General features: G+C 41.2%; 1 protein-coding gene across 4 annotated transcripts in view; it reads left to right on the top strand.

Moving 5' to 3' along the window:
* Positions 1–10,895, top strand: part of LOC112107190 (transmembrane protein 68-like) — a 35,626-nt gene extending 24,731 nt beyond the window's left edge. For 3 of the 4 annotated variants that reach the window (XM_024200804.2, XM_024200805.2, XM_024200802.2), the window contains 4 exons: positions 1,302–1,495; positions 2,798–2,858; positions 5,577–5,716; positions 8,483–10,895. In XM_024200804.2, the coding sequence (XP_024056572.1) occupies positions 1,302–1,495; positions 2,798–2,858; positions 5,577–5,716; positions 8,483–8,587 (500 nt within the window). In that variant the 3' untranslated portion in view covers positions 8,588–10,895. Of the gene's footprint in view, positions 1–1,301; positions 1,536–2,797; positions 2,859–5,576; positions 5,717–8,482 lie in introns of those variants that run through there. The other variant, XM_024200806.1, reaches the window with a different exon arrangement.
* Positions 10,896–22,426: the final 11,531 nt, after the last annotated feature.

Raw genomic sequence — 22,426 nt, 5'->3', positions numbered from 1 at the left:
GCATGCACCACTTTTCATATCACAGTGCCAAGCTGCTCTAGCTAATCTCTCCACCATTCAACACAGCTACACCTAACACAGTGAATGCAACTGGAGTTCATGCAGATAAATGCTGTAAATTGATTTGTGGAATGCAACACAAAAATGATGCATTCCATTAGTCCTTCCTCAGTCTGTCTATTATAGATTGACAGATTTTAGGGCCAGAAAGGATTATTAGATCATCTACTCTGTACTCCGGTACTACACAGGCAATAGAACTTCATCCAGTTATTCCTGTGTTGAAGCTAATAACTTCCAGAAAGGCATCCAGTGTTGATTTGAAGACTTCAAGAGATGGAGAATCCATCACTTCCTTTGGTAGCTTGTTAACCGTTGCACTCCCTTACTAGACCTTTCCCAGAGGCTATTGTCCACTCCAGAAGGGGCAGAGTTAAGGTTGCATTGCAAGGCTGGTGTGGGAGTGGTAAAGTTTGACTTATATCATCTGGTGTTGTGTGCCTTTCTGGTTAGACCAGTGTCTGACTTAAATAATTGAAATTCAAGGATGATGCAAGACAGGAAAGGGTTGCGTAATTTTAATTTATAAAACATGTCCGATACCAACTTGAATCTAATGTGAACAAAATTAGGCTCACCATATTTTTCTTTCATGGTAAAAATTTAGTCAGTATGTTTAGTTACTGTTACTGAAAATGCTGAGGGTTTTTTTATTTTCTTTCTTCATCCATATCAACATGCTCTTTGACCATTGAAGAAAAGAGCTTTAAACAATTCCCATCCATTGCACTGGTGGATTTGGTCAGAATCAAACCACGTTTGGAAAGTATGGCTTGGAAAGGAGGTCATGCTGCTGTTAAATCATCTCTTCATCATAGTTGATTAACCTGTCCAAAGGCATCTCTGTGTGTTTTTGTTGGTTTGATTTGTTTGTTATGATTGAAGTTGTTACTACTGATTATGAGGTAGCACCTAATTTGATTAGGTGTGATGTACAGAGCCATTAAAAACAATCCTTTAAAGTTTCGATTTTATTGGCCAGGATTTTCAAAATCTACAAGTGATTTTTTGGGGGGTGCCCCATTTGGAATGCCTCTAAAGGGGCTGACTTTCAGAAAATGGGTGCTCTATACCTTCTGAAAACCAGATCCCTTTAGAGGTATCTCAAATTAGGTACCCCAAATCACTACTGTTTTGAAAATCTTGACCAATATATTTTGTTTTGAGACTGTGTGAAATCAATAGCTATGTAACACATCTTAAATGTTCTGTGTTGATAACTTATTTTTTACATCTTGCAGGTTTTAAACTTTTACTTGATGTGTTTGGAGTTATGCATGGACCAAAGGAAGAATGTGTTAAAGCTCTGAAGAATGGCCACTTGGTGGCTATCTCGCCAGGTGGAGTTAGAGAAGCACTCTTTAGTGATGAAACCTATGTTCTTGTATGGGGTAATCGTACGGGCTTTGCTCAGGTGGCCATTGATGCAAAAGTGGTGAGTGTGTGTGGAGGATCACAGAACAGAAGCAAAGAAGGTTAGATTTTTAGGTCTTTCTCTGGGGCTAAAGTTATTTTTCTCAGCACAGTAAAGCAAATGTTTATAAGTTATAGACGTATCATAAGTATTCTCTTCCTAACTTTTGTAACTAAATTATATGATTCTATCTCCTCTCCTGTTTCTTAATGCATGCTTAGTTGTATAATTTTTTAATTTCTTTTTTGTCTGATATTGAAATTCAGCTAACTTTCATTTTCCACAAGCTCATGTCACAAACTTTTAATAGTACGGTAGTGTATGTAGTATTGGAGTATCTTTTCTAAAAATGCTAAAAAAACTATTGGTGATATATTATCCTAGCATTTGTTTAATCTCTAAGTGTCAGAATCCAGTAACCAAAATCTGAGTGCTTCTGTGGCTCAAAATTATTAGTGTGACTTAGCTAAATTACTTCTATCTTCCATACAGTACTAAACTGTTCTACAAGATGTTACAGATGTTTGTTTAAATTCTTGAAAAATGTGTGAGAAAAATATTTTGTCTTACGTGAGAAATATGCTCATGTAACTAAATGCTGGTGTAATGATGAGAGGTATAGTAGTCATCTGTGGCTACAAATGCTAGCTAATGGTGTGCGTGTGTGTATTTATGATGTATATGTATGATAAGATAGACCAATTTGAGATTAAATAACCCATAACAATAAGGGCCTCCAAAAGCTTTTGTAAATTTGACAGCCTTATGTCAATTTCTACAGCATCATTAACAATGTATGGATAGCAGAATATGTTTAATGTTAACATAACTCCCCATAGTTTGCCCCAGCAAATGATTCCTTATATCCCTAGCCATGGTGCTCTACCCAATTTCATTTAGGTCTGAGACAATAACATTGCCTACACGTATATTAATTAAGCACCCTACTATCCCAGTCCTGCAAATCTTGCACATGTGTAATTGCTTATTTAAGTCCAGAAGGCTACTCAGATGAGTAAAGTCACACATGTGCAAATGCTTGCAGAATGCTGTGGGGGCTCTAAAGCAATACGTGACTTTAAGAAGATTGACCGACTGAAATATACTAACTGTACTAACTCTGCATTAGCAGGTGGTATCTTCCAATTTGGACCTTTCAGTACTATGGTAAAATAGCTTGTAGAACATTGTGTTGCTCACTGAAAAATCAGCTGTCTGCCAAAAGTATTTATCAAATAAATTACACGTTTGTTTTCAAATAAACATTATGTAAAACAGTCTTCCACATATTTACATTAAATTCTTATTTCTTTTTTCTCATAGCCCATCATTCCTATGTTCACACAAAATGTTCGGGAAGGAATTAGGACATTAGGAGGAATAAGTAAGATATAAAATATCTATTTTTCTATTTTTAATTTTCTGTCTATGTTCAATTGCCTTACCTCAGTAGAAATACTCTCTTTAAAATCTGTGTTTAGATTTGTCATACGGTCTTATTTCTCAGAACAGGGGAGAGAAGTCACTATGCTTTAGTGGTATAAACTGAGGTGGAATTGAGAGTCCTGTGGCACCTTTAAGACTAACAGATGTATTGGATGCATCTGACGAAGCGAGTATTCACTCATGAAAGCTTATGCTCCAATACATCTGTTAGACTTAAAGGTGCCACAGGACTCTCTGTTGCTTTTTACAGGTCCAGACTAACACGGCTACCCTTCTGATACTTGAGGTGGAATAGTATTGTCAAATCTTAATATTGGCACTAGCATTGGATCAGATGATGACCTACATTATTCTGTGCATAGTGAAAGGTCTTGATAAAGGAACCTGCTGCTGAATTTGCATGTAGAAGAACAAGTTTTTAGAATAATACTTTTTTCCTACATTAACATGTCTGCTATGCCTACTGTGAGTTTTCTGTTCTCTGCTGGGAGGTAGACCAGCTCTAATTAATGCTGCCTACATTTATTTAAAGGTGGGGAAAAAATCTAAACAGTTCAACTTAATTTTAATCCATATCTAATTTGCTAATCAGGCAGAAAACATGTGTGAAAATACATACATGTTCTGCCTCTCTCTTTTCACTTACCCCTCCCCCTTCAGTTTTTTCCAAAACACACACATGAAGTCTAAACAGTCTGCTCCTAGGACAGCTAGATGACAGGGTCTCTGCTGAGCCATTAGTGCAGGTTGCATTAGACACACCTCTCCTCCACGCTCCTCCATATGCCTTGAGTCAGAGGATTACTAGAGTAGCCACATCTAGCTGTGTAGCACCTTCTGCCTCAACCACAGCCGCTCCTTCTCCTGTTTCACAGTACTACAGACAAAAAGCAATCTTTCCTCCTGACATTGCTTCCAGTCATGATCAGGGACAGAATTCTGGGCAAAGAGAGCCTGGGCAACAAATGGAGAAGTGCAAGGTAGCCACATGTTCTCCATGCACTACAAAATAGACATACAACCATTAACTGATGCAGTATTCAAGATTCATAGGCCAGAAGGGACCATTATAAACATCTACTCTGACCTCCTGTAAAAATGGCATATGGTAGAGGTGGGATTCAAACCCACACCCCCAAAGAGACCGGACCCTCCATCCAGTGCCTTAGACCACTTAGCCAGGCTACCAGCATAGGAAAGAGGTCAGCTCAGGAAGGCATCACTGGGAATGAAACCCAGGAGCAACTTTTCACTAGAAAGGCACTAGCTAAGCCATGGTGCTACCCTCTGTAATTCTAAAGGTACAGGACCAAACTTGGCTTTTGCAAAAAGCTCCATCCCTGGAAGTGCTACAATCTCTAGTGCCTTGGGAGTTTGTTTCTATTCTAGGAAGAATTGGGGTTGTTTCCATCTAATATCTTTCCTGCTATTTGCAGTAGGATTAGTAGATATATTAGAGAAATTTAGTTAACTTATTATTGGTGTATTTTGTCCTTTTATGTCTACCAGTTGTTGCTTTCATTACATTTGGACTTTCTTAGGTCTTATATGCTCTGTACACAAAACTTAATAACCCAGTCACTGATGATTTTCTTATCCCTTTACACTCTGTTAAACTAAGTTCTAGTCTAAGGTCACAGGTCTAGTACTGTCACAGCTTTGAGATGACACCACTCTGGTGACCCTGAGATAAGTGCTTTTAAAAAAAAAAGTAAAATAAATAAGCATATGATGGAGGCCACTTAATGCTGGCTGACTGCCTCTGATTTTGTCTCCTAAAAATCAAAATATAATATGCCATATACACTTGATAGTGCAGGATGGCTCTTTGATCTTCCACATGGTGGGGACCAGAGCAGTAGGTTTTTTGTGTGTGCAACTCTCCTCTCTCACCCAGGTCTCTTCTGATTGAAGAGTTCCTTTCCCTTCCTTCCAGACCCCAAATCCCTGAAATTCAGGTAGCTAGTTCTAGTCTAAATTCTAGTCTTCTATAGGTTCTTATATTGCCCTTATTACCCTAGTATCTGAGCATCTTTCAGTAGCGTGTTAAGCAATGTGATTAACATCTATCATATGTGGTTCATTCTCTCCTTCTCATATTTTGGGGGCCAGAGGGAAGAAGTAGGTGTATGTGCGTGTGCATTTTAGTTTGGTAGGGGGTTGTTTTGGAGATTTTTAAAAATAGATATTTGACATCCCCCCTGACAGGAATCGGTTGAGGAGGGTCTCCTAGGGATGCCTGTTTCCTTTTCTCCTGTTAGATATTTCCGGGGAGGGTTTGTTGTCCTGTCTGCACCCTTTCTTCCCTCCAATCATAACCCCCTCCACAGGATTTTGAGGGGGCTATCTACTAAACTGAACTCCCACCTATCTCAATAGCTCTCCTTGCCCTTTCAGTGTCAGTCACTGGATTACCTTCGGCAGAAGAGAACTCTAAAAAGCTCCCTTCCAGGCATCATAGGAGCGGGTTGTGGTTATTCTTGTTTTGGCTGTGACGCTTCCATTTTTACAAAGTGAAGATCAAGGGTGGAATAGCACTTCAAAGATACTGTTGTTCATTTGGGAACCTGAGATCAGAGGCCTGGGTTACTTTACAAGTTAATTTATCTTCTGCCTCCCAAAATGCAAATTAATATTTTTTTAAACTAAAAAACAGGATTATTTAGGTTGATATATGAACGTCTTCGATTACCCCTCGTTCCTATATATGGAGAGTTTCCAGTCAAATTTCGTACATACATTGGAGATCCTATTCCATATGATCCAAATATAAATGCTGCAGAACTGTCTGGAAAGGTAAGGTTTGGGGGGTTTTCTTCTACTTTTTTCTACTTGCAATATTGAAACTGTTTAAAATACTTGTAGCTGAAAGTCCCTGCTGTCATGAAGCCGTGAGTGTTTAAAAAAATAAATAAAAAAAAAAAATAGAAAAGAACTCCACAAATTGGAAAGTAAGAGATTGTGAATCCCAGTGATGATTGGACCTAGTGAACTGTGGTTATTGGGCCAAGAGATCCACTACCTATGCAGTCTCCCTCATACAGCCTATGAAATTATTGTATGCAGATTACGTATAGAGTAAGGGTGGTGTTAAATCAGTGGCCTAGCATTCTTGGCATGGGTGTAATTTGTAAAGTCAAAATGGCTGAGAATTTAAAAATCCCAGTGAGGATTGAAACTGGTGATATTCTAAACAAAGCGATCTATCCACCATGGTTGTAGCTGTTTCTGTCCCTTCACACTGACTCAGCAGAAACTCTGGGCTTCAGAGTGACATAAGGAGAGATTGACAATCCTGAAAGCTTATTACAGTAAAAGCTGTTTTATCTGGCATGTTGGGGGAATGCCAGTAAATGAAAAATGCTGGTTAACTAAGAGGGAGGGAGTTTGGGTGGGGGGTTAGGTCGAGGGAGGGGGTGCGGGGCATGGGCTCTGGGAGGGAATTTGGGTGGGGGAGGGAGTGCGGGGTGCCGGACCCTGGGGACACTCAATTCGAGCAGCTCCCCGCAAGCGGCGACCTGTCCTGGCTGCTCCTAGGTGGAGTCACGGCAGGCGGCTCTGTGAGCTGCCTCCACCCACAGGCACTGCCCCCGCAGCTCCCATTGGCTGCGGTTTCCGGCCAATGGGAGCTGCGGAGCCAGCCACCTGCTGTGCCAACGCCTAGGAGCAGCCGGGATAGGTCGCCCCTTGTGGGGAGCCGCCTGAGGTGAGCGCCTCCTGAATCCGGCATCCCAAGCTTCCTCCTGTGCCCCAACCTCATGCCTTGAGCCCCCTCCAACACCCAAACTCCCTCCCAGAGCCCGCGCTCCACATCCCCGCACGTGCCCCCAACACACTGCTGGCCCTGTGCCAACTGGAGTATAAACTGGACTTTCAATGAAGATCAGAAATTCTGGTTTATAGAGCTTTCTTATTGGTGAAGTGCTGGATAAAACAGCTTTTACTGTATATAGATACTGGAAGTATTTGTTTTCAAGTTACTGATTTTTATCTTAGAGTATGCTAATTAAGTGTTACATAGTGCAATGTGGTCCTCTAACATACACCTATAGTTGTTACATCCCTGTCTTATGTTGTCAGAATTCATGATAGATTTCTTCATTGTTTGATTCTTGTAACCCTCTTCTGTCCTATGCTGATAGCTATAATATATGAAATGGAGGTAAGGAAGTTCTGGCACAGAAATAGGTTCTAGGCCCCTTGAAACAGTGTATGGTGTTTATTTGGATCAGAATGACAGCTTATCTTAAGTTCTGGTGTGAATTCTAGCCTGATGAAAATAGTTGTAGTTACCTGTTCATGAAAGTCATTTACATTTGTCCCAAAGGAGGTCCCTCTATTTCTTGGCTTATGTAAAAAAAAAAAAAAAAGCTACTAAGAAATATTAAACCCACCAGATCTGCACTGAGAATTATGGATGTTAACAGGAAGTAAAATCACATTAAAGCAAAGTGATCTCTCCACCTCCCAGCTACACATTCTAGTTCTTCGTCGTCTTAAGCATCTGACCTACAACCACACAACATGCACACGTTCTTCAAGTTTAGTATGTTCATAGATGATTAGTTCAGTCATCTTTTCTGTTTTATGGTCATCTACTGTTTTATGTTCACATAATTATGACTAGCCTTTGTGAATGCAGAGTACAGGAAGCCCGCAGCTCTTTGGTAGACTGGCAGGTATGAATGGTGCAGGCAAGGGCGATTTTAGGTCAATAATCAGAAGTTCTTTAAATATGTACTTATAAAATAAGCATTCTGAAAGGAGATCCTTCGCTATCTCATGAAAGTTTTGACTGTGTCAGTATCAAATTGGTTGGTCTCATTAGCTGGTTTGCTCTCTTTGAACATATTTATTGAAAGATGACATAGCTGATAAATGTTTGACTGTATTACTTAAATCCCATTTAACTAAAGCTCAGATATTTTCCCTCCATGGTTTGCCTAAAGCACTAGTCCTGTAGAGCTGCAAAGCTAGTGGGATTTGGAAAAGGAGGCTTGCTATTTATCATTTAAGGGAGTTGTATGTCAGGCTTTGAAATTTTTTTACTTAGTGCCTGCATTTCCTCCAATCCTAAACGCAGACTTCAAAACCTGTTGGACTGTCTCCCATGACAACTTGACCAATTAATCAAAAGGGTTCGGATATCTCCTGAAAGCTTCAGATAAGCAATGTACTATAGGTATACTTTCCCATCATGATAGCTATGAGACATCATTAGCTTAATTTCTTTATATTTTTATGGAAACTTTACATGTTTAGACACTTAGGTGGAGTGAGCATGTACTTTTTACTGTTGCTTTGCCATTTATACTTTGTATATTTACCTATCAAAGGTAGATACATCAGGCATCATTGGTGCCTGTAAAGGAATAAATTGTAAGTGGTTTCTTTGAAAAAGATCCTACGCACATTTCCCCTGGTTTTAATTTAAAAGTAGGTATTGTGCCCTGGATTCTGGAATCTTTAGTAGGATGAAAATCTATTCTATGAATTGCCGTATTACCACTAGTAAAAAGAACAGTTAGTTAATTTCCTTGCAATTTCTTTTTCTCTTAACAGGCAAAGGCTGCAATCCAGTCTTTAATAGACAGACATCAGAAAATACCAGGAAATGTATTTAGGGCTTTAATGGAACGATTTGAGACACAGCAGAAAGAAGACTAGTGTGTGGTGCATAACAAACTACACATTTACTTGTAATATTTTCAAAACTGTTTGTAACTTATATTATTATCCTCAAAATTGATTATTAAATGCATTGTCTTAATGATATTTCTTTTTTAATGCAGATGTTTTCTGTATAGTTTAACAAGAGCTGTGAGCAATGATTTTTTTTTTTTTTCTTCCTCTGCAGTGACCAGTATCAAACTTGAGCCCAAACTTGCAATCTTACTCAGGTAAAAATCTGACTAAAGTAATTAGCTTTGAAGTTTAGTCCTATATTGAAAAATAACTTAGTGAAAATGACATTGGAGGCTTCCATATTCATGGTCTTTTGATAATTTCCATCTCAAATTTCCAGGTAAAAAAAATGTTTTGTTTAACTGCCAAGCCTGCAAACTCATGGCGGATTCTGACATGCAAGCTAGATTCATTCTATCTAAATACCATCACCAGTAATAGAGGTTCTTCCAACCAAATAAAGCCCTGAACTACACCTGTGAAACCCCATTTTCTTTAGATTATGCCCTGTGCTACATCTGTACAAACTTAAATTACATTCAAAGATGTTGGCATAGACAGGTGTAATGAGTCACCTAGCTTTACATGCGGAACCTGTAGTCCTGGTGGTAATGCTTCAGCTGGAAGGTATCCAGCTTTATTGTTGGAGCCCAGAAGGAGTTTGTGGGGCTGGAGCTTTATTAGAAGAAAAAGAAAAGAAAAACAAAAACAAAAAAACAAGAAACTGAGCAAACTTCTTTCTTAAACCAGTAAGACACAATACATATGGAACCCCATAATGCTATTTTGATGAAGTCATTTTTCAGGATAAAACCACATGGGTTTTTTTTGTCCCTGACTAAAGACTGTAGCCCCATAAATCTGCGAACAGACAACCAGATCTTTGTTTTGGCACAGTGAACTGAATGCCTAATGTTTCAGAAAGAAGGCATGAGTAATATTCAAAACTGCAACGGTCAGAATTTTTAATTATATTACAAAATAGAAAGCAATGTGTAATGTTCTTTTTTCAGTTTCACCATATTCAGCAGTATAAACAGGCTTTATAATTTTTGTATATATGTACCTCACTATTTTTGTAAAAAACTAGATACATTTTTTTTACACATCAGAATTACTAAAATATGACTTGCCCTCAATTATGGAGTCTTCACTCATATAATACTCTCACTGAAGTGAGTGGGGGGTTTGCCTGAAGAAGGAGTTGCAGGATTGGGCTAGTTTTGTTCATTGACAATAAACTGAATTTTTATCTTAACTGGATCACTGACTAATGCATGAATTGTCTGAATAGCAAAATACCTTAAATATTTCCTGTAGATAAGTACTCAAACTGTCAGTGACTATAAAATTAATGTCTGGGAGTGTTCTTTAATTGTAGGAGGCCATCATCTCCTGGTAGGCCTTTTAAAAAACAAAACAAAACACTTTTAAAGAGACAAAGAGCAAATCTCTTTCACTTAACTGTTACAGTTTGGTTAATTCCTGCAAACACTTATGTGCACATGCCTTACTTTACACACAACTTAAGTCCCATTTAAATCAATGTGACTATGTGCATATATTTGCAGGATCAGGGTTTTATATTAAGTATAGAGTCGCATGGGGGGAACAAATGTCTGTACATTATAAGATCTGCAGAAACAATTCATCTCTGTGTACACTGTAGTGTTCTGTTTGATTTAAAATGTTTAAGCTTGAAAAAAATCATGTCGTGAAAACAAATGCCCTTTCCAAAGTCTTTGTTGATTTGTGATCTACTTGAAAATTTAAGGGGATGCTATCATGATCTAACTTTAATTTATTGTTCTGTTTAATGCATTAGACCAGTAAAACTGAGAATTTTTACTAAAACTTATTTTTATGTAAGTTAGATATTTTATTTTTGCATTTTTCTCAAGGTGGACAATGAAAACAGACTAGCTAAGTTGTAGTTACCTTTCAGGATGCACTAGGGCAGTGCTGACTGTTGGGGTTACACACAATATAGGGGAACACTTAATAATTTTTTTCTCATGGGAATTAAATGAGAGCGAGAGAGACCTATTATGTTGATCTTAGATTTTGAAAAACTTGCTTTTACTTCACATGGGGCCAAATTTCACCTGACTTTGTCCCTTTAATTTAAGAAGTATTGAAACCTAAGTATCAAATCAAATGCAGTATCAGTACTTTTTAGATATTAAATACACTTTTTGTTTGTATAGGCTTTTCATATTTAATTCTCTATTTGTGATATGTACTGTATAAACATACCCTACAGACAAATAAAATTGAAATTACAACTGGAGTAGACTCCTGAAATTACTTTATGCTCACTGTGTATGGATTAAGTGTGAGAGCACATGTAACTTGGCCCTCTGAAACTACCAGTGGATCTGAGCAGCAGAGTAGAAAGTGTCCAGTTGTGGGGGAGGAAAAAAGAAATAGAATACCAAAAATAATTACTAAGTTAAAGGAATAAGAAAACATTGAAAGAATGGATGTGAAAAACATTGGCAACTGTTCTGGGACTGTGCAGTAGGTATTGCCAAGGGTGATTAGTGGTAAGTAGCTATTGTGTTGTGTGTTCGGAGTAAGTTATTAATAGAATGCTGTAGTTGCCTTCAAGCTGGATGGCTAATAACTACAAATATTAATTGTATAATCTGCTGAACAGCAGATAATTTTTGCCTCTTTATTTCAACTGAGATGCCATAACAAAGACAGGAATTTTCATACAGGTTAGAAATGTGCTACTATCACACTAAAATGGAATTAGCACTCTTTCCCCTGCAAATCCAAAACTTTTCACTGGCCAGTTTTTTGGCTGCTTTTTACTGGCAGTTAATACTCTTCCAGTAGCAGATTTAGTGACACCGAGATTACTGTAATTTAATACTGAATCGCTAAACTAAAATCATTTATATTTTGACAGAAGATGGAAGCTAGAGCAGTTCATCATTCTACCAATGTAGATCCTGTTTAAATAATGAATTATGCAATAGATTTTGTGTTGGATTTGCTGTACAGTGTGCCAAGGTGGCAATTTATACCACTATACTTTGTGAAAGATTTGCAAGGGCTAAAGTGGAGTTTTTCCCATTGTAATGATAAATGTTAGAGTTGATTATTACTAACCTCTATAAACTTGTCGTAAGTGGTTAGCTTGAAAGACGAAAAGTGCACAAGTGATGAAGTAGGTGAGGACAGACAGCTCCTCGCAGAGGGGTGTAGAACAAACCATACTTAAATAGAAGGTGGAATTTTCCTTTCAATAGCTGCAGCAAATACAGTTCTTTGAGTGTGTGTCAGTGTGGAATCCACTGGAGGTGCACATGCACCTCATGCACACAAGACTGGATTTTTTTGATTAGCAGTGTCTGTTGGGTCCGCACGTACACCCTGTGCTACCTCATGCTGTCGCACAAGAGCATAAAGGGGGACCTGGCCATCTCTCAATTCCCTCTTAGCACCCATGGGAGTGAGACAACCTGGGGAGTGTCCAACCTGCTAGTTCTTAGCTCAGGCTAAACATCAAAATCTTCAAAACCGCTTCCCATCTCTGTCTGAATTAATCAGCAATCATCTGGACTGAATTTTGTTGATCAGACTCCCCTTTACAGCCTCTCATACAGAATCCCCCTAAGCAGGGCTTATCAAATGGCCGATTTGAAACCTGCGGCCTTCAAGCCAAGTCCTTTCTGCAATGGACTTATCCTCCTGGGCACAGTAGGTATTTCTTCTGCCTGGGGGAATCGTACACTCCAAGCTGACGCTGTGTATGCTTATCCTTCTCCATGAGCACATGCAAGTCCTGAGATATGAGGCTGAAATTCCACCTTCTGGAACAGTCCATGAAGATCTCATCAGACACAGAAGAAATTAGGTCCAGAATCCTACTAGTAGTCAAGCCAGAATCATCTAGTGCCCCATGGAGCAGACAGGCAATGCCTAAGATTACAATGGAGAAGATGGCACCAAGGAAAATCTTGACACAGACACCAACACGAACATTGGCACCAACAGCGGTACCAGCACAAAAGCTGTCCTCAGCTTCAACACCAAAGCCAGCACCAATAGCACAGGTGGTGAAGTCAAACATCAAAAGGGCCCACTCCGAGCACTGAGGCAGAAGCAAAGGTCAGTAATAATAATGTTAAATAAAATTGTTCCCAAGACCGATGCTTGAGGAACTCCACTACTAACCTCCCTCCTGCCTGACAGAGAGAGGTCCTGTAAGCTCCATACCCCACCCAGGGATGGAGAGAAAGATCAGGCTGCAAAACAGCAGCTTTGGGTGATGAAATGCAAGCAGAACCAGGTCCAGCATTGCCACTGATGCAGACTCCAGTACCGAAAGCACCTTATACATCAATGCTGCTCCTAGAAGACATCTACTCTTCACCATCACTGCAATATACATTCTCCCTGTCATCAAGCAGAGAATCTTCCCCTTGGAGTTCTTTCTACTCTGGGAAGTGTGCTAGGTGAGTGCCTGGCAACTGCAACCCAGCAATATGAGTTTTCTGCTAGATGTACTTATATGCCTTTCTGGTGCAGGAGTGATGTGTTCTGCAACGCCCATATACAAGAAAGAGAGGCCCTGATCTTAGTTTTGGCCTTCTGTGCTATGTGCTCTGCATAAACATAAGAAACAGTCCCTGCCCTGCTAATCTTACAATCTAAACAGACAACTCAGAGAGAGAGAGAGAGAGAGAGAGAGAGAGAGAGAGAGTCTGATTTTACAGATGAGGCTCAGAGAGATTAAGTGTCTTGCCCGAGGTCACATGGGACACCTATGGCAGAGCTATGTATTCAGTCCAGATTTACAGACTTCTAATCCACTGTTTTAATAATAGGATGAGGCTTCATTTTATACTATTCACACAGAGGGAGGGCTTGATTCTGCTGCGATACCACTGCAGGGTATCTCAGGGCAACTGCACCTTTAACCCTTCTTCCCCTCTGCTCAAGAAATGCCTGTTCAGGTCTTGGGCATCTAGCAGTCAGCTCACCCTGGACAGGGACCTGTGTCCCTTTTCCTCAAGATAGGAGTTCAGGTGCAATCTCCTTGCACTCACTGTGATTCTCCCCAAACAGTCTGACTAATGTCCCACCCCTGCTCTATGCTTTCTCTCCAGGGGCTATGACCAGGGTGTGCCAATGGTTACAAGTGACCCAAACAGCTCTTTCAGAAGAGGACATTTGTTTAAGGATAAAAGCATATAGAGAAAACAAAAAACAGTATCTAAACGCTTTACCAGTAGCCCCCCGTCAGTCCTGTGGAGACTGTAGCAGGTTCCAGTCTTTCCAAACCTTCATCAGACTTGGGTCCTCCCTCGGAAAAAAGGTCATGTCTGTTTGCTGAATCAAAAAGAAGGCCCTGAATCTCTTTAAGCTCAGTCTTTATATCCCAAAGCCTTTGTCTCCCAGCCTCCTGAAAACAGGCAGCCATTGCCCCCTTCCCCAGGGAGTAAGGCTTCAAAAGCTGGGTATCTGCATTAATTACTCCTCTGGTCATTCCAGATTCTACAGGAAATCTCCCTCAGTGAGCCAAGACCACACAAATACATACAGTATAACATTTATTGATCCAAAGGGTTATAATTATTCCACATTCACTGAAGTTTACATGCTTTGGTTCAATTATTTGGATAATATTCATAATGCTAAATACAATAGTCTTAAGAGAAAAGCATATCTGTCATAATCACCACTCAAATCTTTCAGGACCAGAGCAGATGTTGAGTTACACTTCTTCCGATTCATCACTGAGTTTGGCCAGTAGAGTTTCCAGAGTGTGCGGATGTAATCTTCTTTTGGCCAGTGTTTGAAGAAGAAATTGCTAGTCAGAGCTCTCAAGAACAATCCAGTACTCTACACCCACTGGCTATTCATTTCTTGTAGTGTCTTGTCCAAGTGATAACACTATGTTCCTATGTGTCATAAGGCATTATATTGGGTAGTTGCATAAGCACACATTTGTTTTTGGCAGATACTGCTAGTAAATTCCAAAAATATCAGAGAGATGCTTTGCAGATGTAACTGTGCCTTTGTGGGGCACAACTGAGAATACCAAATTCAGGACAAATTGCTGAGAAGTAGGGCGGACACCCCAAAGCTGGAGGGGTTATTCTCCCATGAAATATACCAAACCAGCAACAAAAGTAAACTTCTGTTTCACCACACTGGCTAACAAGAAGTCATAAAAGCAGTTTCCTTAGGCATTCTAGTCCTTGTATCACCACCAAAAACACTAGACTTAGAGAGGAGTGGTTCTTTAAAACCAATCTACTCAAATAAAAGGTGCTTCTGATCCCCAAGGACCAGCCACACACCCAGGTCAATATACAACTCAGATCTTACCCAAAAATCACACTGATGCCAATCCTTTAGTATCTAAAGGTTTATTTATAAAAAGAAAGGTGAGAGTTAAAAGTGGTTAAAGGAGTCAAATACATATAATAAATGCAAAGTTCTTGGTTCAGGCTTGTAGCAGTGATGGAATAAACTGCTGGCTTGATAAGTCTCTGGTTGCTTCCAAATCATTGCAAGGTCTTCAGTCCATTGGTTAGAATGCTCCCATTAATATAAGTTCATAGTCCAGCGGCTGGAACAGGAAAGAGGCAAAATAGAGGTGTTTCCAGGGCCTTTTATAGCTTTTGCCGTGTGGAGATAATCCCATTGTTCTTACTGTGGAAAATTACAGTAACAAGATGGCATTTGGAGTCACATGGACAAGTCACATGTCCATGCATGATTTCGCCTAGTCACAGCAGGAAATCATTACCTGTACCTCAAACAGCATGTTCACAGGGAAGTCCCTTCAGGATCGGTGGGCGTCTTCCATTATGAGTTAAATGTTCTTCTGATGGGCTACTCAATTTGAATAGTTTCTCCAAGATGTGCTGGCTAACTACCTTATGGGCATTACCCCAGGAGCAAACATTTGAAATCCAGGTCTAGAGCCAATACTCATACCTTCAAATACAAAAATGATACATGCACACACATAGCATAATCATGATCAGACAATCATAACAACTTACTTTTCATAGACACCTACCTTGACAACCTTTGTACAAGATCTGTTGCAAATACATAACTGGGTTCAACAATGATTTATGATTAAAATAGTCATATTTTAATCAGATAACGTCCCAGCAGATTCATACAATTACCATAAATATTAATTCAGATGAACAGAGGGAAAGTTTGTTTTGGCTTTTCCTTTGCTTTGTTTTTTTTTTTTTTTTTTTTAAATTCTGGTAAATTGTTGCTTGACACCTAAGCAAATGAGTGATTTTAGCCAAGTTGGTACCCCATGATGCTTAATGAAATATTAATGTATGAAGAATTGTCAACTACTATGACTGAATTTGTGAAAGTCATTAATCTTGACCTCAGATGCTTTTATTCAAAACAGAATGATTGTAGAAGTCAAGATTAATGAAATAAAGTATTATACTTGGAAATAAAAATCAGTATCTGCCACAATTAGATAAACAGATTCTGTCCAATCCTGCTTCAGAGGGAAAGAAACTGCAGAAAAGCTAGCTAGCAACCTGCTGGATAATAGAGGCCTGGCAGTGGGAAGGGATGCTAGTGTGAGGTGGGAATCTGATATCTTCCTCTCAGCAATCTTGGGGGACCTTATGTTGCTTCACTCTTGTCAATGACAGTGTTCCAACTAACTTCAGTAGGATTGGGCCCCAACTTCTCTTGTGTCAAATGTCAGCAGCTGGAGCACGTGCACCCTAGGTCAGTGGTTTTCAAACTGCAGGTTGCGAACCAGTACTGGGTTGTGGAATGTAAGGCACTGGGTCGCCACAGCTCTGGTCAGGACCACTGACCAGGCTGTTAAAAGTCCCGTCAGCAGTGCTGCCTGGCTAAGACAGGCTTTTCTCTGTTCTGACACCGTGCTGCGCCCTGGAAGCGGCCAGCAGCAGGTCCAGCTCCTAGACAGGGGGGCCACGGGGCTCTATGTGCTTCCCCCACCCCGAGCACCAGCTCTGCAGTCCCATTGGCCAGGAACCGGCCAATGGGAGCTGAGGATTGCAGTGCCTGTGGGCAAGAGCCATGCAGAGCCACTTGTGCGCCTCTGCCTAGGAGCCAGACCTGCTGTTCGCCGCTTCCGGGGCACAGCGCGGACCGCAGTGCCAGGACAGGCAGGAAGCCTGCTTTAGCACCCCTGCTGCACCACTGACTGGGAGCCGCCTGAGGTAAGCCCGCGCCCCAACCCTGTGCCTCAATCCCCTGCCCCAGCCCTGAGTCCTCCCAAACCTGGAGTCCCTTCCTGCACCCCAACCCCCTCATCCCCGGCCCCACCCCAGAGCCTGCACCCCCAGCCCAGAGCCCTGACCCCCTCCAGCACCCCAACCCCCAGTCCAGAGCCCCCTCCCACACCCTGAACCCCTTATTCCTGGCCCCATCCTGCAGCCCTCACCCCCGCACCCCAACCCTCTGCCTCAGCCCTGAGCCCCTCCCACACCCCAAACCCTTCATCCCCAGCTCTGTTGGGTCGCAGGCATCAACAATTTTCTTCAACTGGGTTGCCAGAAAAAAAGTTTGAAAACCATTGCCCTAGGTTGTAGTAATCTGTCCCATAAGCCTTTAAAACCATCTGTCGTTAAGAGGCTGAGCACCCATAACTCCCAGCAGTTGTTCTAGCTACTTCATCCTCAATGGGACACTAACTCAGCCTTGCAAAATTCTAATAATCTGTTCACCTAGTGGGAGGACGATTTGACAGGAGCATAAAGTAGTAAATTTGCTTTCACTGTTATCCAGAGGAAGGTGAGTAAGGAGGATTTAGTGCATGTACTGCTAGATTTTTATGAATAGTTTGCTATGCTGCCCAGAGAACACTACAAACAACACTGGGACAACCACAAGACTGGACCAGAAAACAGGGCAGAGTGGTGACTTCCAAGAGAAGGACAAAGACAACCTACTTTGCGGATGTGTTAATGCCTGCAAGACCAAATATACACTGATTTGTATATGTGGTTCTATTTCTTCTATGTGGGCACAGTTAATAGAAGTAGAGCACCTAGCACAATGGGACTTCCTTTAGATGCTACTGCAATACCAGTCGTCTTCTTTGATTCTCGTCCGTCAGCTTAGCAGCGAGAATAGGAATGAATGAAGTCTCCACTATTCTGTCTTGTAATAAATTCATGGCTCTTTAAACCTTTTTGTTCTAGGTCATGCTTCAGTGCGTCTATCCAATGCATCGTCGGTCTTCCTCTGTTTCTAGTTCCCTGCAATCTGGTATTTATTGCCATGCATGGTATCCTTTCTGGGTCCATACTTGACACAGGTCCAAACCATCTGTCCTCTTTCTTAGATCTTCTGTAACAGCATTGTTTCTTGCCCTAGCAGTTTTCTTGTCACTTCATTTCTTAATTTTTTTTTGCAGTCTTGAAACTTTCCATATTCCCCTGAGTCCATTCATTTCTGCAGTCAATATCTTTTGTTTGTTGGCTTTCCTCATACTCCAACATTCTGACTTGTACAACAGTAGCAGCACAACAGTTGTCTTATATATGCTGATTTTCATTTGTATCTAAAGGTCTGTAGCCTTCCAAATCTTAGTTTTCCAAATGTAATAGCAGCTAAGCCGATTCTTCTTTTTATGTCATTTTCAGAATTTCCATTCTTCAATATTAGTCCTCTAAAGAACACACATTTTTCCACTTGCTCTCGTTCTCTGACTCCAATTTTGATCTTGACCTCTTCCTCTTGCCTTCCAATCACCATAATTTTTGTCGTCTTTGTGCTGATCTGCAGTCTGAATTTTCTGCTTTCCCAATCTATCTTGTTAGTTATTCTCTGCAAATCCTTCTTGGTCAATGCATTTGAGGTCAGTATCATCTGCAAATCTAAGGTGTCCTTTCACATAACATAAGTCCTCTTGTTCAATCTCTGGAGCCATTACTGTTTCCAATACCAACTTGAACAAATCTGGTGATACTGTGCATCCTTGTCTCACTCCTACATTTGTTCTGAACCAATCTGTCAGTTTCTTGTCTACTCCCACCACACACACATGGTAATAATAATCCACCCTGATTATAGATTTGAGGCTATGGAGTTGTCTTTTGTGCTGACTAATTATTTTTATTATCATGAATAGTATTGTGTAATTGATTCAAATTAAACGATAAGCTTTCCTAAGCAATTTCTGTATCTGCCCTACTGATTATCTTATAGGATCTTCAAGTCTCCTGAATTGCTAAAGAACAAAGATTTAAGATTGTGTCTGTCTAAATAAAACAAATGCTTTTCATTTCCCACATGCCTAATTCCTGTTTCCACTCTACATTGTTTCTGGGAAACATTTGATTCAGCTATTTACAGTAATGAAAACAGGTATGTCCAAAGGTATGTGCTGCAGATGTTGCTTTGCTCTCATGCAAAAGAAACTTCATTGTGTACCATTTTATGTTGTCTCTTTGAAACCAATGTTGTTTCTTTGGTACCTTTCCTGGTCTGACACTGACTCCACCCTTGTGTACAGGTTACATGTCATGGCCTTGAGGATAGTCAGCCAAAAGAAAATTACTGAATATAAAATGGGATTTTTGAAGATCCCATTGAAGGTGAGAATCTGCTACAGCTTACAGCCTAAAGCAGTCTTAACTTTTAAATTCTGGAAATAGCGCTCATTGTGGATTTTGCCAAATGCAATTGGTGTTTGGTGACCTGTTGTGGTTATTGCCTAACTGAAACCTTTTGAGGGGAAAAAGGCAAACTCAGTGGCCCTTACATCCCTTCCTTCTGGAAGTTGGTGAAGGTTTCTCCTCAGCATGTGTCTGTCTGGGGTAACAACTTCTAGATCTGTTCTAGGAATTATTTTTGGGAATCTCTATGGCCTGTGTTTATACAGGATGTCTGACTAGATGATCAGTGGTGCCATCTGGCCTTGGAATCTATGAATCTATGACAAACTTCCTAAGACTGTGAGGCAGTGTTTAATTTGTGCCCCAGCACCTCTTGGCTCGGCAGTTCATAGCCCCGGCACTTCTGGGCTTGCCACGTCAGTTATGAAAGTAAAAAAAAAAAAAAATTGCTTGAGTCCCAGCACCTCCTTCCTTACAAATTAAGCACTGCCGTGAGGCAACCTCATATGACACCATGGATATTTGTACCCCTTGATTTCCATCATAAATGTGCACTGCATCAATTTCATGAAGTGCCTGCTCTGAAGACCTCAAACTGCATGGATTTTTTTTTTGTTAGCTGTTTGTTTCTTTGTTTCCACAAAACCCCAGACATCAGCTTTTGCCATTACAGATATTTTGTTCTGTTTTCTGTTAAATAGAATGTCTGCAGGTGACAAACCATGTTTCATTGCTGCTGTCCTGTAATTTAACAGTGCTAAGTCTCATCCGGCAGCCTTTTGCAGCAGGTACTTTATTATTTTAACACCATTTTCCTACCAACAAGTTGGACTGAGGATAATGGGGACTAGTGGTTAGATTTCTAAACTCAAACTGCTTAAACACATTTAACTGTGGCTCATTTTCAGACATTACTATGTCAAGCAAAAATAGTTTTGACATGCACAATCACCTATTTAACTAGTATCTTCTGGTAAAAACTATCTCAGGAAAGCAAGAATAACAGGCAAGACTGAGTACATAGTTTTTTCCAGTCAACATAAACAAATCTATGCCTACTTTGCTCCAGGGAGGCTATTTTTTTTCTTGTGCCACCAACATGGGCTCTTCTTTTCTTGACTTGGTCTGTATTTTGGCATATGTGACGCACCTTGACAGCTTCCTCAATGTTGCTGTTAATTTGAGGCCAGTATAAAATGTTTCTGGCCTTTCTCTTAGATTTTTCAATCCCCAATTGACCATCATGTATCCTTTAAACATATTTGCATATTTTTCGGAAACACCTTAGGGATCCACATGGTTTCTGTAAACAAAATTGGGTCTAGGACTGAGAGCTACCCCCTAAAATGATGATGGGGCTGGGAAATTGCTATCCGACCCACCCTGTACTAATAAATTTACTCACTTTCTGCAGGGTCTCATCCAGTGCAGTAGCTCTGGCCATCTGGGTCCACATTTTGTCTGAAACCAACTTTTTTAATGAAATAAACCTACAAAATCTAGCTCTTGATTTTGCTCCACTGTACTTTTGTCAAATGCTCTAAAGAGTGTGTGTGTCTGCAACGACCAAATCTCTCCCAGATTTGGATTCCATTTGCAAATCGTACATTTATAACAGGAAAAAAAAAATCTTTATATGCTTGGGAGGCTGTCTGCAAGACGTCTTTTAGCAATGGCAATAAGTAGCGTATGGTCAGTTTCAGCTAACACCCATGGACTAAGGCCAAAGAATCCTTCTCTGTTTGAGCATACTTATACTCAGTTTTTGTAAGAGCTACATGATGCATAAACCATTTGTCTCCAGTTTTGACCATAATGTGGTAAGAGGACTGTGCCAATACCCTCTTTGGAGGTGTCCATGGAACCTTTGTTGCATGCTTACTGTCATAGTACCTCAGGGGGCTCAACGGCTCGATGTCTAGTTGGCAGCCAGTATCAAGCGGAGTGCCCCAGGGGTCAGTCCGGGGGCTTGTTTTGTTCAACATCTTCATTAATGATCTGGATCAGGGGTCGGCAACCCTTGGCATGCGGCTGTGACTGGTTGGATCACAAAAACCCCCTTGGGAGCTGCCAACTGATGTGCCAAGACTACTTCTATTCCTGTTTTTCCTGCCAGTTCAGGACTACAGCACCCTGTCTTGCTGAGCCAGACACTCCCGTCTGCTCCAACACAGACCCAGGGTCTGAATTACTTGCCCCAAAACTGCAGGTTTACCTGAAAACAGCTCACAGAAGTGTGCTTGTCTTTAGCACTCAGATGCCCAACTCCCACTGGGGTCTAAACCCAAATGAATCCGTTTTACCCTGTATAAAGCTTATGCAGGGCAAACTCATAAATTGTTCGCCTTCTATAACACTGATAGAGAGAGATGCACGGTTGTTTGCTCCTCCAGGTATTAATACATACCCTGAGTTAATTAATACAGAAAGTAGGATTTAAGTGGTTCCAAGTAGTAACAGACAGAACAAAGTAAGTTACCAAGCAAAATAAAATAAAATGAGCAAATCTATGTCTAATCAAACTGAATACAGATAATCTCACCCTCAGAGAGATGCTTCAGTAAGTTTTTTCTCAGACTGGACACCTTCCAGGCCTGGGCACAATTCTTTCCCCTGTTACATAGGGTTACCATTCGTCCGGATTCTCCCGGACATGTCCGGCTTTTTGAGTTTAAAAATAGCGTCCGGGGGGAATTTGTAAATGTCTGGATTTCCTCCCCCCCATGCAGAGCGCGGCACGGCTGACAGGGCAGCCAGCCAGATCGAGCCACTCGCACGGGGCTCCGGCAGCCAGAGCCCCTCCTCCGCTTCTTCCCTCCTCTCCCCTGCAGCTTCAGATCACTCCCCTCCTCTCTCTCCCCCTTCCCCCTCCCTGCATTCGCAGATCGCCAGCCATTCGCATCGGGCCTCCAGCAGTCCAGAGCTCCTCCCCCTCCCCTGCTGCCCAGCGCGCCGCTCAGCAGCACTCTGCGAGAGCGGGAACCGGGCTATGCGCTCTGTGGGGGAGCGCGGCAGCGTGTCGGGCTGCTCGTGGAGCCCGACACACTGTTCTGAGTGGCACGGTAAGGGGGCCAGGGGGTCGGAGAAGGGGCAGGGGGGTTCTGGAGGGGGCAGTCAAGAGACAGCAGGGGGAGGGCTGGATGGGTCAGGAGTTCTGGGGGGGGCTGTCAGGGGGTGGGGGTGTGGATAAGGTTTTGGGCAGTCAGGGGACAGG

The sequence above is a fragment of the Terrapene carolina genome, unplaced genomic scaffold, assembly GCF_002925995.2.
Source record: "Terrapene carolina triunguis isolate 2854851 unplaced genomic scaffold, T_m_triunguis-2.0 Scaffold58, whole genome shotgun sequence".
Taxonomy (NCBI): Eukaryota; Metazoa; Chordata; order Testudines; family Emydidae; genus Terrapene; species Terrapene triunguis.
This window is presented reverse-complemented; position numbering and strand designations above follow the sequence as displayed.